The 14,642-nt window shown below is 42.2% G+C and overlaps 2 protein-coding genes across 3 annotated transcripts; one reads left to right on the forward strand and one right to left on the reverse strand.

Annotated features, from left to right (window-relative positions):
• Window positions 1-1,199: 1,199 nt before the first annotated feature.
• LOC139349009 (heat shock protein 30-like) lies at window positions 1,200-1,922 on the reverse strand. Its single transcript, XM_070989452.1, has one exon. It carries the CDS (start codon window positions 1,860-1,862, stop codon window positions 1,200-1,202), a length of 663 nt encoding a protein of 220 aa, XP_070845553.1. The 5' UTR covers window positions 1,863-1,922.
• Window positions 1,923-3,844: 1,922 nt separating this feature from the next.
• On the forward strand, window positions 3,845-9,614 carry stbd1 (starch binding domain 1). 2 transcript variants are annotated; one of them, XM_070989658.1, is made up of 4 exons: window positions 3,845-4,265; window positions 5,040-5,245; window positions 5,345-5,455; window positions 6,103-9,614. In XM_070989658.1, the coding sequence occupies exons 1-4, from the start codon at window positions 3,986-3,988 to the stop codon at window positions 8,710-8,712; spliced, it is 3,207 nt and encodes a 1,068-aa protein (XP_070845759.1). In that variant the 5' UTR covers window positions 3,845-3,985; the 3' UTR covers window positions 8,713-9,614. The 2 variants fall into 2 exon arrangements, with proteins under 2 accessions (XP_070845759.1, XP_070845758.1); XM_070989657.1 differs by having other exon boundaries at window positions 3,850-4,265; window positions 5,040-5,455.
• Window positions 9,615-14,642: the final 5,028 nt, after the last annotated feature.

Here is a 14,642-nt window from a genome sequence, read left to right on the forward strand (position 1 = left end):
ACAAAAGCTCAGTGAGTCCCTAAAGCAGCTCCTCCGCCCCTATGCTGCCACGTTTATGGGACAATCCGTCTATTCTTGGGAAAGAAAAGCCTTGACAGCCAGACAGGAGCCACAGGGAGAGACCGAGCGCCGATGGTAACAGCTGACATTAACATGTAAACAATGCAGGGTGAGAAGAAGAATAAAAAATGGGTGGGAGGGGTCATTAATAGTGTTGCAACTTTAGTACTTTGGCTAATATTGTTTTTAATGTTTTTTGTCACGTGGTGATAGTGACTGAGACATTATGGCTTCGCAGATTGTTGCAGTTGACTCGTTTGTCGAGGACCAAAGAGGTGAAACTTGGACAATTAGACAAATTCAAACATCTGCGGACACTGTAACACAACAGCCGGGATGATCCAGTGATGAGACAAAAAAATCAATTGTCATTATGAGTGTGTGGTGACTGCTCATATTGACTGTATCACTAAAACTTAAAAACGCAATTGAGAGAACATGTCTCTTCTCATCAAACTGCAAAAAAACTGCCTTTTTGCAGACTTTAAGAATCATAAAGCTGCTAAAACAGAGGATCCTCAATACTTCAGCAACTTGATCATTTGCATTGAGAACATGAGGCCTATATGAGGACAGAGTGAGAGGATGGAGTTCCCATAACAGCCACCATCAGAGCAGTTTATTGGCCTAAATATGACATCTAGTGGATGTTTATTGGCTACTACACTCCTCACTCTGTTCACTCCTTTATTTTATCCTTTTCCAGACTTAAACCGTGTGAAGAGACGATCTGTAATGTAGTGATAAAAGGGAGGGGAAATTCCAAAAGCCAAGAAGAAGAAAATCTCACGTTTACTCCACATTTACTGTGAATTAAAATCAATTTATTTCACTTTTCATATGATTATCTTTACAAAATAAAGATATTGTAATAATCTGTGTATTGTGATGTGTTCTCAATGCAGATCCAGTGATAAAGAGATAAAAAACATAAATAAGAGATTGGGTCAGTTTTTATACTATTCTGATTTAAAATATGCTTCTGTGGTTTTTGGCCACACATTTAAAACAATAATGAAAATGCTAAAGGAAAACATAAGGCTAATAATAAGGCTTTTAATAAATGTATTGATTATGCTCATCTGCCAATGTACAAAAGCTTATATGATCACCATTTAACACTTGTATGAAAGCCAAATTTAAAATACATAGTCAGAAGATGAGTCCATGTTTTCAGGTGTGTCCTGTGTGCTGCTGTCTGTCTCTGTGCTGCTGTCCTCTGTCTGTGAACACACACTCTGCTGCTGTGTTTTCTCCTCCGATCTCCTCTCGACAGTCAGCTCTCTCTCCGTCTCCTCTACACGTGGAGCTTTGGCCTCCTGGATGTGGAGCTTCCCGTCTGGAGCCAGGTAGCAGGTGACGTCTTCAGGGTTCAGTCCTTCAGGCAGATCGAACTCCTGTCTGAACTCCTGCCGTCTGTAAGAGTAGAGGCCTTTCTCGTCCTCCTGCTTCTTCTCTGTCTTCCCGCTGACTCTCAGCTTCCTGCCCTCCTGCCTGACAGACAGCTCCTCTGGGGAAAAGCCTTGGGTGTTCAGGGTCAGGCCAAAGGGCTCTCCCTGTTTCTCCAGCTGGTAGGAGAGCGGTCGTCCGGCCTCGCTGGTTTGGAAAGGCTCCGTCTCCTCCAGGATCCTGTGCTGAAGTTTGTCCATCAGCTCCAGACTGCTGCGCAGCTCCTGCAGGTTTCTCTGCAGTAGATCCTGCTGGTAGAGCAGAGGTTTGACCTCTGGCCACAGACTGCGTACAGGCCAGTGGACGTCCATGAATGGACTGAGGGCAGACTGGAATCCACGAGAGCACAGCATCTTCAGCGCGTGTTCAGAGTCGAGTCCTCTTGTTGTGAGATGAAACACTGTTAAAGTGTCTGTTCTTTTCTGTGTTGCTTGTGTTGTTTTCTGTCTTAGCGGTGGGACTGGCCCAGCTTTTATTTTCTAAGTGGAGGAGGGCCAGAATCTTCAGGAACTTTCCTGTCGTTACCACAACTCTCCACTGGGTGGAGCTGGTACTCTACAGAGCTGACGTCACCGGAATTTTCCTGATTGGTCTGGAAGTTTTCTGATTACATCTTTTGCTAAATTTAACCAACAAGCAAAGAGACGTAATAGATGGATTTCACATTTGTACGAATTATTGTGGCATTTATTGTCTGTCACGATTTCTCACTAAATCTGACAAATTGTATAATAACAAGCCAAGAGAAACAACAATCCATCGTTACTTTCAGACATGAAAGTTACTCATTGTGAATTATTTTAAGAGCTTTGAATGTATTTTCAATTGTAGCTGCAAAAATACCCCCAAATACTATAATGAAACTGGCTCTCATGAGAACAGCCACAGGAAAGGAAGACCAAGAGTGAAATCTGCTGCAGAGGATAATGGCACCTAAGATTAGAGCCCACGTAAGTCACAGAGTGCATCAACTGCTTGGAGAAGATTGCGAATCAGGCCTTCATGATCCGACTGATGCAAGGAAATGTTTTGTTGTTTTGTTTAAGCACATCTTACACAGCTTGAGTCAATACCTAAAGCCCAAAGAGAACAAAGGTAAATAAAATGCTCATGCAACCATTCCAGCAGAAGGAATGTTTTATAATGGTAATGTAATGAGGCTGTTTGATCATTTATGTTTGAGGTGATAGACTCCTATTTAAGTGAGTCATCCATTATAGAGAGGACCTTTTGTCAATAAAGAAGTAGCTATGCTTTATTTATTTGTGGCTATGATTAGATAAAAATACAATAAATAATCAGCAGAAGAAGTAAGTTTAACTTTTACATATTTATTGAACGAAGTCTCAGCTTTTCTAGTCTGTGTGGAGGAGCTCCGGTCTTTAGGAACCTTCCTGTCATTACCACAGCTCTCCACTGGGTGGTACTGTTACCCAGGAATGCAGACGTCAGTGGACCCTCATGTGTGCGCATAAAATTTTCCTTTGACAGATCTCATCTTGGAGATTGAAGCTACAGGAGAAACGTTTTCTAAATGTATATGTTATCAATAATAATGTTTTGATCGACCCCAGAGGATTAGCGACACCAGAACATGTGTACCATGTATCAATGACTATATCATCTTCCTCAGATCAATACTCTCAGCCTGCACTTTTCCCATGTGTACTGGAATATATTGATCAGGAGGCATTTAGTCATACAAATTACAAACGTGTGTGGAAATGGAGAGTTTGTGACAGCAAAGTAAGTTTTGAATTTTAACAGTCTCAAAGCTCACAGACAGACCAACAACCAACAGCCTCTGCTTTTTCAAAGACACTCTAAACTACATGCAGCTGCAAGAACAAGTCAAGCGTCCAAATATGTTTGAACTAATGTCAACATGTACCTATAACTGATGTGAATTTAGATTTTATGTGATTTAATTTATGCAAGTGCCACCATAATATCGAGACTGTCACTGTGCCAGAGAGATGTGGTGCTGAAGTGTTGCTGTTATAACCCTGACCTTACCCACAATTCCTTTTTTTTATTATTTCACCAGACTTTGGGGGCACAGGGTTGGAAACAACGTGTTCAGTTCATGGAGGATCACAAACAAACTGTGCTCACAAACATCCTGAGCAGAGGTGAATATCTTTGTCCTTGATGGGACTAATCCTGTCAGAAGGGGGGGCTTAATCCTCAATCAGTGGGGTTTAACACCCTCATAGCTGATTCATAGAGCTGAGATGACTAGAGGCTGCGTGAGATCGAAAACAAGCTCCTTGCCTTTTTTATGAATGAACGCTGAGAGCCCGTGATCCTGCCAGCCAATGGGCAGCTCGCACCTGCATCCCTTCGCAGCTCTGCAGCAACAAGAGGTCACTACTCTTGAAAACGTGGAGGGAAGAGCGGAGTACACAGCCTGCAGCAGCTTCAGTCGGGCCTTCACACACGCACGCACGCACGTACAGAGACTCAACAGATCGCGATGCCGCTGAAAAACAGCAACACCGTGGCCGCGGAGAGACGCGTGGATCTGGCCTCGCTCTTCTGCATGATCGGGCGGCACGGTCCGGCCGTGGCTCTGGCCGTCATCGCGATGGTGTCCGTGCTGGCGGGTTTCATCATCTACCGAACCGTGAGGGGGAAGCGGAGGAAGGCCACAGACGCAGCCGCGGACGGCGACGGCAAGAGTCCCGAAGAGGAGAGAGACGCTGCGGTGATCCAGCTGAGCCCGGAGGAGTCGCACAGCTCCGCGGAGTCAACAGGTAAGAAAGATCCGCTAAATAGCGTTACTAGGCGGTGGATTACTGCGGTTTACAGGTGTTGGAATTATTTAGGAATAATAGCCTGTAGGTTATGGTGATTCGGAGTAAGAGCGAACACGCAGGAATCTGGTGGAAATCTGATAGTCCTGTTAGAAATGGCTACAATACTATAAAGGCACCGTGCATTTAGAAGTAGCCTTTAACAGGGTACTGCAGGTATTATTAGTGTTAATATCTAGCCTGAGATAGGTTACAGTGATGCTGTAAGACATACAAATATGCTGTCATAACATAACAGCCCACTATGAGCCATTATTAACTCTGGGGCATAAGTAAAAGGTGACCTCATATGCTGATTCAAATAGATATTTTAAAGGACAGATGATATTATCATAGTAGCCTAGTGGAATTATTATTAGTAAATCTTGGTAGTGCTTTCACGGCAGTTCTGGAAATGGGCTACTTGTACTTCACTTGAGTATTTCCTATTTTAAACCTCTACTCCACCGTATTTCAGAGGGAAATATGGATAAGATGAATTAAAAGTTAAAAAAAAATATATGTCTTGCCTGGTTTTTATGTCTGTAAACCAGTAAAGATGAATTAAATCTCTATTTTCATTAACTCTAACCACTCTAATATTTAGAAGTGTACCTTCTTAAAGTGAATAATTAAATAAATTATGTATAATGTATCATATTTGTCGAAAGCTTCAAATTCTTACTGTTCTTACTGTGTAACAGATGGGCTTTTTGTCCTTCCTTCTTGTTATAGATGTGAGTGATGAATTCTCATCAGATGTGAAGGAGGATGTTGATCTGATTCAGAGTGATCTTAAAATCAGACACCGTCGGGCTGCTGCTGCTGCTGCTGTTGAGAAGAAGCCCCCACCTTATTCTCCTCTTAGGAGTGACATCCAAGCACCAGAAAACAAGCCCACCACTTCAGATGAGGAAATGGCAGCTGTGTGGGACTGCAAGGTACCAGAGACATACGCAGAGGAAGCCAATCAGGGCCTGTCAAGTGATACCTACACTGTGGCTGAAATGGTGATGGAGGATGCTGTTGATTCCCATCAGGGTGCAACAGATGACATTGTTGAGGATGTGATGGAGGAGGTCCACGATAATGATGGCTGCTTGAAGGAGCCAGAGCCAATTTATGATGAGAACCAGGAGGAGGAAGAGAAGGTAAGCAGCCACGTGTATGTTTGTGAGGTTAAATGCAAGCAACAGAGATATGAAAACTGAATCAGCTGGTCTTTTAGATTAGAGCCTGAAATGCCATTTCAGAGGTATGGACAAACATGCTAAGCTCAGTGGACTTTTTTCAATCAACTTTAGCTTGAAGGTAGCTTGGGTTGGCAATACTGAGCTCTAACTTATCAGGTAGCCAGAAACACAAATAAGAATGAAGGCTAATGTCACACATGTGAATAGACAATTGTTTTCAAACATGTTAGATGTAACTACTTTTTTAGCGGTGATAATATCTCAGGGTCTTGTATGTCCGCTTGTTAAGTTCTTCTGTCCCCGATTGGACAAAAAATGCACAGTGCCTGACCTCTCACCTATCTCTCAGCGACAAAGCAAATAAGTCTATTTCCCAATTTGTTTGAGCGAACTAAATAAGGATTTGGAGCACTGACCCAGTGGGAATATTTCTGTCTCACCTACATATCCATTTCCCTTAGACCTCATTCTTGCTGTGGTTTCAGACTAAGAGATCAGGCAGTTTTGTCTTGCTTGTGTCCTTCATCGCATGTTTTGTATGTATTTTTATCGACAGCCTGACAAAGTTAGACCTGCAGATGATAACTTTCTATTCGTGTGCCTAGGTGTTAAAAGCAGAGTGCCAGGAAGTTGAGGATGTGACCACAAACAAGGATGTTTCTGATAAGAAAACCAGACAAGAGGAGGAAAACCTTCAGTGTGCTTTGAACAATCCGGTGTCCTTCGAACAAACCCCTCATATGGGTGAAGCAGGTGATGATGACAGACTACAAGATAATAAAACCATACTGGAGACAAACAACTCAGAAAAGCCTGCCATTCATATCAAAGACATACCCGCCTCTTGTATCTGTTCAGGCAAAGATGAGGATCTTGAGGAAGAGAATCCGGATAGTATTGATTACAGTAGCTATTCTGGTAATACTTGCCTCTCTCCAGAGAGGGAAAAGAAAAATGATGGTGAGAGGACCGCAGAGGAGTGTGAAGACCACCAGGTAACTGCTCAACAAGTTGAGATCTGGCCCTCAACTTTTGAACAAGATACAAACCTGCCATCTGCACAGCAGGACCAGTGTGATCTTGTGACAGACAAGGTGATGCCGCCCATTCAGGATGGTGACTGGGATGAAGATGATGGCCTTGCCGGTGAAGCAACTGAAGAAGTAGTGGATGAAGACCACCTGGACAAACATACAGCTGTCAAATTTGACACCTATTCGCTACAGTTTGACGAGAAAGAGGTGGCAATTGAACAAAAGGAGGATGATGGTCTTATGTGTAAGCAAGAGGATGGTGTTCTTTATGATTGTGCTGATCAAGCGAAAGAGGAGATGCTGTCTGGTGACAGCATTGGTTCCTGTAGTGAGGAAAGTGACAGTTCAAGTGTGGGATGTCCTTGTTTAAGCATGGACGTAAAGGTTGATAATCATGACAATGGTCTGTCAGGTATCATCACTGATGCAAAAGCTCAAATCTCAGGCATAGCAGATTTCCCTGACTTGTCACTGGGTTGTCAACCACAGACAGAAGATAAAACAGCTCTGTCTCTGAATGAAGATGCTGACTTTACTATTCTCAGCCCTCAAATGCCATCACATGAGATAGAAAATCTGCCTGAAAACAACCAAAACAGCAGAACTGTTGTGTTGGCTGAAGAATGCAATGACCAAGTGTATGACCCTGATGCTCAGTCTTGCTACAAAGACCAAGAAAGTGTTAAAATGAGTGTTGCTGCTGATCCCAGTGCAGTTGAAGACATAAGTACTTCAGTAATAGTTGAAGAAATATCTTGTCCTGACCTGCCATCCATTTGCCAAGACGTACAAAGTGACTGCATGGAAAACGATGACACTTCGAATGAAATGAGGGTTAATTCTGCTACTGATGCAGGTGATTGCAATAATGCTACTGTTATCACACTTTCAGTGTCTGAAGAAATATGCCATGCTGACATGTTGTCCTCCTCCCAAGAACAACAAAGTGACCACATGGAAAATAATGAGGATTTTTCAGCTGCCACTGGTGCTGCTCCTGTCATGACTAAGGACATTGGCGCTCCCATAGGTAAAATTTACTTCCCGTCTTTCGAGCAAAGTGAGCTAAGGGATGATGTCATATCATCTCCTGATGTTGGTGAAGAGAGTGGGATTTCTAGCATGGCTGTCAGCCCTGAATTGCAAAATGCTGCCAATGAGTTTGGTGTGACCGTTGGTAATATGGTGCTTCCGGTGATGGATTGTGAGCTTCAGCCTGGGGGACGGACAGAAGCTCAAAACAGCCTCTTTGCTGATGATGTACCTACATCTGTCATTAATGAAGATACAACAGGTATGGCATTCAGGCCTTACCAATCACCCCGCAGTGAGCACACAGATTGGACCAAGTATGAAGCATTTGCAACCAATGAGGACATGTTTGGCCATGAGATTGAGGATGGTTACCACAGAGCCATGGATCTGTTGACAGCACAAATTGCAGCCAACGTTTCCAGCTACATCAATGTCCCGAAAATACAGACAGACATGAAAGCTGAGGTTGTAGAAATGAAAGAGAAGAAGGCAAGAGTAAATGTTGAAAAGAAAGAGAACACAAAAGCAGAGGAGAAAGAAGAGGACTATGAAAAGACTGAAATTAGTATCATGGAAGCAACTATGGATAATAATGAATGGATCACGGAGACTAACTACCCAGTCCTTCCCTGGTTGAATCTTTCTGCCTCATCTTTTGCCCAAGATCACACAAAAACCAACCAGCTTGCCACTGAAGAGTGCCAGTGCAGCTCTGCTGTAACAGACGCCGCTTGTATAGATACAACTGATATCCCACCTTCCAATGAAGCCAAACAAACCAGTACTCTGTCCCATCTTGACGAAAACACGGAAAATAACAAAAAGGTTGTGGCAGTCCAGCCCATGCCCCAGAACATCAACGTGACCTTCCGCGTCCATTATTTCACCCAGTCGCCATACCAGACGGTGGCTGTCACAGGGAACCAGGAGGAGCTGGGGAACTGGAAAGGATTTATCCCACTAGAGAGGGCCAAGGATGGGCACTGGGCCACGGTGGTCAGCCTGCCTGCAGAGATCCATGTGGAGTGGAAGTTTGTGGTGGTGGAGAAGGGGGAGGTGTGTCGCTGGGAGGAATGTGGCAACCGCCTCCTTGATACAGGCTACGTAGACGACCTACTCGTGCACAAATGGTGGGGACTGTTGTAAGGTGAGGTGAGGGGAAGATTGAGAATGGCATGTGCAGTTTGGTACTGGATACTGGACTAGATAAAAGCTCACCTGTACAGTCCAACGCAACATCCACATGATGATACAGCAGATTTAAATGACACCCATTACTCATTTGTACTGCATCATAATATCATAAATACAACACATAGTGAGGCGCTGTGTAAAACAGTAATAAAACAGACAGTATAATTAATGTTTGACTTCATGAACTTCATAGATTTTTGTAAATATATGCTTATTCTTTTTTGTGGCAGTATCTATGATTATGCAAACTGCGCCTCTTTAAAAAGTGGGTGACTTAATGCCAGTGTTTAATTTGTATAAATTGAGACTTTATTATACTGTCCATATGCTGCTTGAAAACCCCCCAACAATGTATGAGAATAAATGCACATAGTTCACTTTTACTACAGCAATAATCAAAGCAATAATTGTTCTGTGTACTGTATGACTGGTGTTATATCAGGTATTCTGATGAGTTTACCACTGAACTGTGATATAGATGTAACTTTTATGCTGCTTTTATCTCGTGGGACTCTGTGCATGCAAGATTGTCCCATTGTTGTTCGATGAATGTGCCTTTTGAACATGATTTTTGTATTAATGTGTTATGTAATGCATCAAAATAGTGTGGCTGTTCTTTTGAAAACTGCTTTGCTGGCCACCGTTTTCTGTGTTTCACTACAACTTATATTGAATTACTTACAGTGTATTAATTATTTTCTCAAAACTGATGCTGTCAGTTTCCAGTTGTTTATCAGTGTAGATTGTGTTATCTTTATCTGAGATCACGTCATGTTATGCAATACTGTGATGATAATGCTACTATGGAATGTCATTAAGGTGGAGTTGGTTACCAAATAAACAAATCAGTCATATCTGGGAGTATACATTTCTTATATATATGCTAACTCATTGAAAGACCAGATGTTTGGAGGTTAGTTTTTTTCAAATAGGAGTTATTCCCATTTAGAGGAGAGAAGCAAGTTCCAACTCACTAAATAGTAGCTTGGAAATTAATTTACAGTTCATGTAGGAACTATTTTCCTTCTACCAAACTACACCTGCCAACCACATCACTGCACTGAGGGAAACATGCATCTACTCCTCTAACCATAGTCTGGCATTGCTAGCTTGTACAGATTAGTACATCCCACGCTGTTATAAGAATGAGCCTCTCATCCATGGGTAGGTGCACGCTTCCGTCTGTGCAGTGATACAGTTAGTGGGTGTAGTTTTGTTAGAAACAAAATAGTTCCTACATGAAACTGCTCCCAGCAAGGTCTGTGAATTGTCTTGAGCAATTGAGTCATGATTTCAGGAACACAGGAGGAGGAGACATTGCTTTTTCAAATGTATTTTTGGGGGGCTTTGAGCAACACAAGCTGAGTGCCATCTAGTTCTTTTATATTTGAGAGAGGGCAGACATCTCCACACCAAAACAGTCGACTACATTGTCTCTTAGGGCAAATATATTATTTAATACATATATTCATATTTACTTCTAGACAATGCAGGTTTGGTCCATTTGTCAACAGAGACATTTTCAGATTTCCATTCCAAATTATTATTTTGGAGTATGGTTCACACTTCAATACAGAAGGCCCATTATTTTTCAACCGAGCACCAACATGTGCAGATGATGTAGCTGTCTAAATATCCCTAAATCATTAACTGCTGTTGCAGCAAACAAACACAGATCCAGTCTTGCGGGTCTTGTGAGGTCTCTTTAAACCAATGCCTAAAACTACTTTATTTAAATGTATGTGATTTGAACCAAAAGCCAAGCCCGTGACCTTGTTCTGAGTCCAGCTGGTTCAGAGGTAGCTCATGTGGGGCAAGCGTCATTAGCAGATGTATTCTCATGCCAGCTTGTCAGCTCCACTCAGTGCCGTGCTGAAGGTGACTCTGCTGTATCTGAAAAGAGGGTGATCCTCATCTTCCAGTCCAGTGTCCACAGTTGACTAGCACACACTCACATGTCCGCAAGCACGAATGCAATGTTTTGCCAGTCCTGTAAATGATTAATCTGCACTGCAGGGAGGCGGAAGGATTTGTGAGGTTATTTTTGAAGATAAAACCAATGTGTGAGCGGCACTGAAAGAGAAAGACAAGAATGCATTATGGGGGGAAAGAGGTTTTTTTTTCAGAGGCGTTCAGCAAATAGAAAGATTCAGTGTGAGCTGTGGACAGTAATGAATTAATAAACATTGACAAAGACAAAGAAATCAATCAGTGTTCATTAAGAATTAAAGGAGACAACAATCAAAAAAAAGTAAAAACATATATATTTATATACTAAAATGCTAACATTTTGCAAGCCTACTAGTAACATGCTCCCCATGCTGACCTGCGACTGTGTGCCATCTCCATGTAAATGTGACATGTGAAATGTGATCCCTGCTGTGGTTCTGCATTTGGAAGACCCCACCATCTGAAGTGACCAATACTCATGGGAGCCTCTTGGGTATTGAACCCTGAACCTTTGAGGGATTAACAGCATGCACCTTTTCGCCAAACAAGACCTCTGGGACTCACTCACCCACTTCAAATAGGGTCAGCAGAACTCTGCTCAGCTGTAGGTTGCGTGATCTCTGTCTCAAAGCAGGAGTTCAGGGAACTTTTACCAGTTTGCGCCAGTGCAGAAAGCCAAATATAACAACACATGATGTTACATAGAGTCTCTGTTTGCCCTGAAAGCCTCAGATGACAGGAACGTTTGCTATTTCTTATCTGATTCCAAACAACTAAATGGATAACATTCATTTCAGAATGCCTTTTACACAGAAAACCTGAACATAACTAACCACAATGTTGGAGAAGATTCTTGATGAAACACCTCAATGGAGGGCCAGCAGAGGTTATTGATACGGTTAACATGATCTCCTGGGTCATGTGTGTTGCTTTTGTGGAGTGTAAATGCAGTACACTCGCTCACTAGTGCTAATGTGGCAGCTGGGAGTGTATGCACTTTCTAAGGTTGAAGGTAATCCTTTATTTAGACACAAGACTTACAACTGACACCACTTAGACTCTACTTATAGATAACTCTTTGTACGTCTCTCTGTCTATCTCGTGGATATTCACACAAATACACATGTACACACACTATGTGTCAAACATCTAAAGAGTTAAGCCACTGTTGGACCAATGCTGGATCTCTGTTAAGGCAAAAGTCTTAACACTGAGTCACCGGTCTAATCCGGAAACACCCCTCTGTCAGGCTGTCCAGAGTGAGCCAAGCCTTCAAATAAACACCAACATTTTTGTCGACATTTTCTTCTTAAACTACATTTACACTTTGCATTTGCATGTCGTTTCCTGTTGTAGTTCAGATCGTTGTCTTCCTGTCGCACTAGAAGCACTCCACAGGCCTCATTACATGCTTTATGTCCATGCTCCTTTACATGCTTTTTCTGGGATGCAGTCACAAACAGGCTATCCATCAAAATATATCATATGTCTAAGGAACATAAAACAGCCTCTACAGCCTTAATGTTCATAATGCATCATAAGTGGTGATATTTCAGCTTTACTGAGCTTTATAGCTTAAGCTAATTGTTTATCTGTCTGACCCACAATGCCACAGTCTTGGTTCACTCTCACTTTCTCTACAGCAGGCAGTTATATTCAGCGAAAAAGCTCTAGAAAGAAACCCACTGTGCACCATGTGCCCAGCAGCAAACAGCAGACAGGCAAAGTTAGCAACTAGCTGGTGAACATAGTAGAGCATTTAACAACTAAAGGGCCACATGTTTGCCTCACAAGATTGTACAGATCAAAAACAAAGGAGCTAAGGATGCAAATAAGTAATTGTTTCCTAACAGGTTCCCTGACATAATGTGGCAGATGGTTTTTGTTACACAGAACCATCTGGTAAGTCGTTCTTGGAAACTGTTTGGAACTGTCAGTAGTTCCCTAATAGGACAGTGATTGGTCCAAACCACTGTGGTTTGGCTACAACCGTGTAACTTGAAACCTGCTAAGATGGAACCTTGGCTTGCGTGATCTTGTGTGAATCCAGCAGTCTCGCAAGATAGCAGGGTCCCCACATCAACTTAAAATCTTATTTATCAATGCTGGTTTAATAGCTTGTTTCTGCTGCCCCCAAGTGTCCAAAAAAGTTGGGGCGGCTTAAAATCCAATGTACTAAACATGAAAAAGTACATTTCAGAACTTTCGACCAATAAGATTTTGATATTTCTTGTATGAAAGGAAACATTTTGTCTCGATAGGACAATTTGAGGGAGCCAAAACAAAAGCAAATATAATAAAGAATCTGGCAATTAGATTTCAAGATGCATGCAACAAACAACCAGCAATAATGTCAGACAGTGACATGTATGTGATGTCTCCTCTGGGTTCAGACACTTGTTAAGGTTGCTCTCTGTGCAGAGCAGCAGACTGTTGCCTGGTTGACTGAAACACGCAGTGATCCCTTGTCCAAGTTGGACCGCCAAGTGTGAAATTCTCTTTAAAGTTGAGTCTGCTGTCTCCTCTTACAGAGGCCAACCAATCAGACCAGGTTGCAGCTTTCCACTTGAACTGTGACCTTGGGAGATTGTATGATAATATCAGAGTGTGCATGTATCTCTGTCTCCCTGATGTGTGTCTGCGTTCATTTGTAATATTTTGTGTCATTGCCAAAACATTTGAGTGCATGTCTCACAATAAACGCTCACTGTGCTTGGGCTCCCATCCATTTTTGGCTCTTTTCTCCATTCCCAATTCTTCCCTTTTTCAAATCAAAGCTGCGTTTTATTCCCGGCGCAATAAATGTCACCGTCTATTAATAGCACAAAGGATTTAACTGACTTCTTTTTTTGCCACTTTTTTTTCAATGATATGTGCTGAAAAGTGGGTCATGGAAAATACTAAAACGTGCAATAAAAAGTAGCCAATTTTGTGGTTAATCAGAAATACGAGGTTTTGTTCAGAGTGAAAAAGTACACGATTGTGGTTTGGGTGCGCACAGGCGGGCTATTTATAAAGCATAGCAGTCCTCATTCCTGCTCCATGCTGTGGGATCATTCAGTGACCTTCACTGGAGACAGTGGAGTCTGCTGACTGTGCTGCATGGCCATAAGGGGAGGAGCAGAGCGAGGGTTAAACTGGAGGAGGAGTTTCAGTTTTTAACCCTTATGGTAAATATCTCTGGCATTCAGGTGTAAAATGCTAAGTTTTGCACTGCAGTTGTGGGCTGAATGCAGTATGCGTGTGTGTGTGTGTGTGTGTGTGTGTGTGTGTGTGTGTGTGTGTGTGTGTGTGTGTGGCTGCAGATGTATGTATGGGAAATGTGAATGCAGAGAGAGAGGAAGACAGGCAGAGAGAGAGAGTGCATACATAATGCAAACAAATCTGGAAGAGATTTGGGTTGCGCCTTCCTAAAAGAGGTCAGGTTATAAAATATTTACAATAATCAGCCATTTTTGTCCATAAAGATTCTGACGGCTCTGTGTGTGGTGATACAGCATGAACGTTTGCAGGTTTGTGCTGCATGCACACTTCTATCAATATCTATTCATACTACAGTTATTCCAGTATCCTGTGGCAAAATTAAAATAGCTGTATGGAGCTTAAAACAATGCTAACACAAATCAAGTACATATAGGCAATTACTTAAATTCTGTATGATATTTATTTATTCGCTTCCTGTATTGATTTGCCTTATTGTTTGCCTTAATGGTGAAATAATTTATCAAACAATCGCTACAAAAGTCAGTCAAGTTATTTGTTTTATTCACAGATGATACTTCTTGTAGAGACTTGAAGAATCATGTCGATCTATCAGTTGACAAAATCTCATCAGATGTGAGTCTGAGGAGCCTGACATCATTAAATAGAACACACAATGACAAAATATGTGGTAGGACTGAAAGAAGAGTGTGCTGGGCTGTCCCTCATAT

Source organism: Chaetodon trifascialis, chromosome 20 (assembly GCF_039877785.1).
Source record: "Chaetodon trifascialis isolate fChaTrf1 chromosome 20, fChaTrf1.hap1, whole genome shotgun sequence".
NCBI lineage: Eukaryota > Metazoa > Chordata > Actinopteri > Chaetodontiformes > Chaetodontidae > Chaetodon > Chaetodon trifascialis.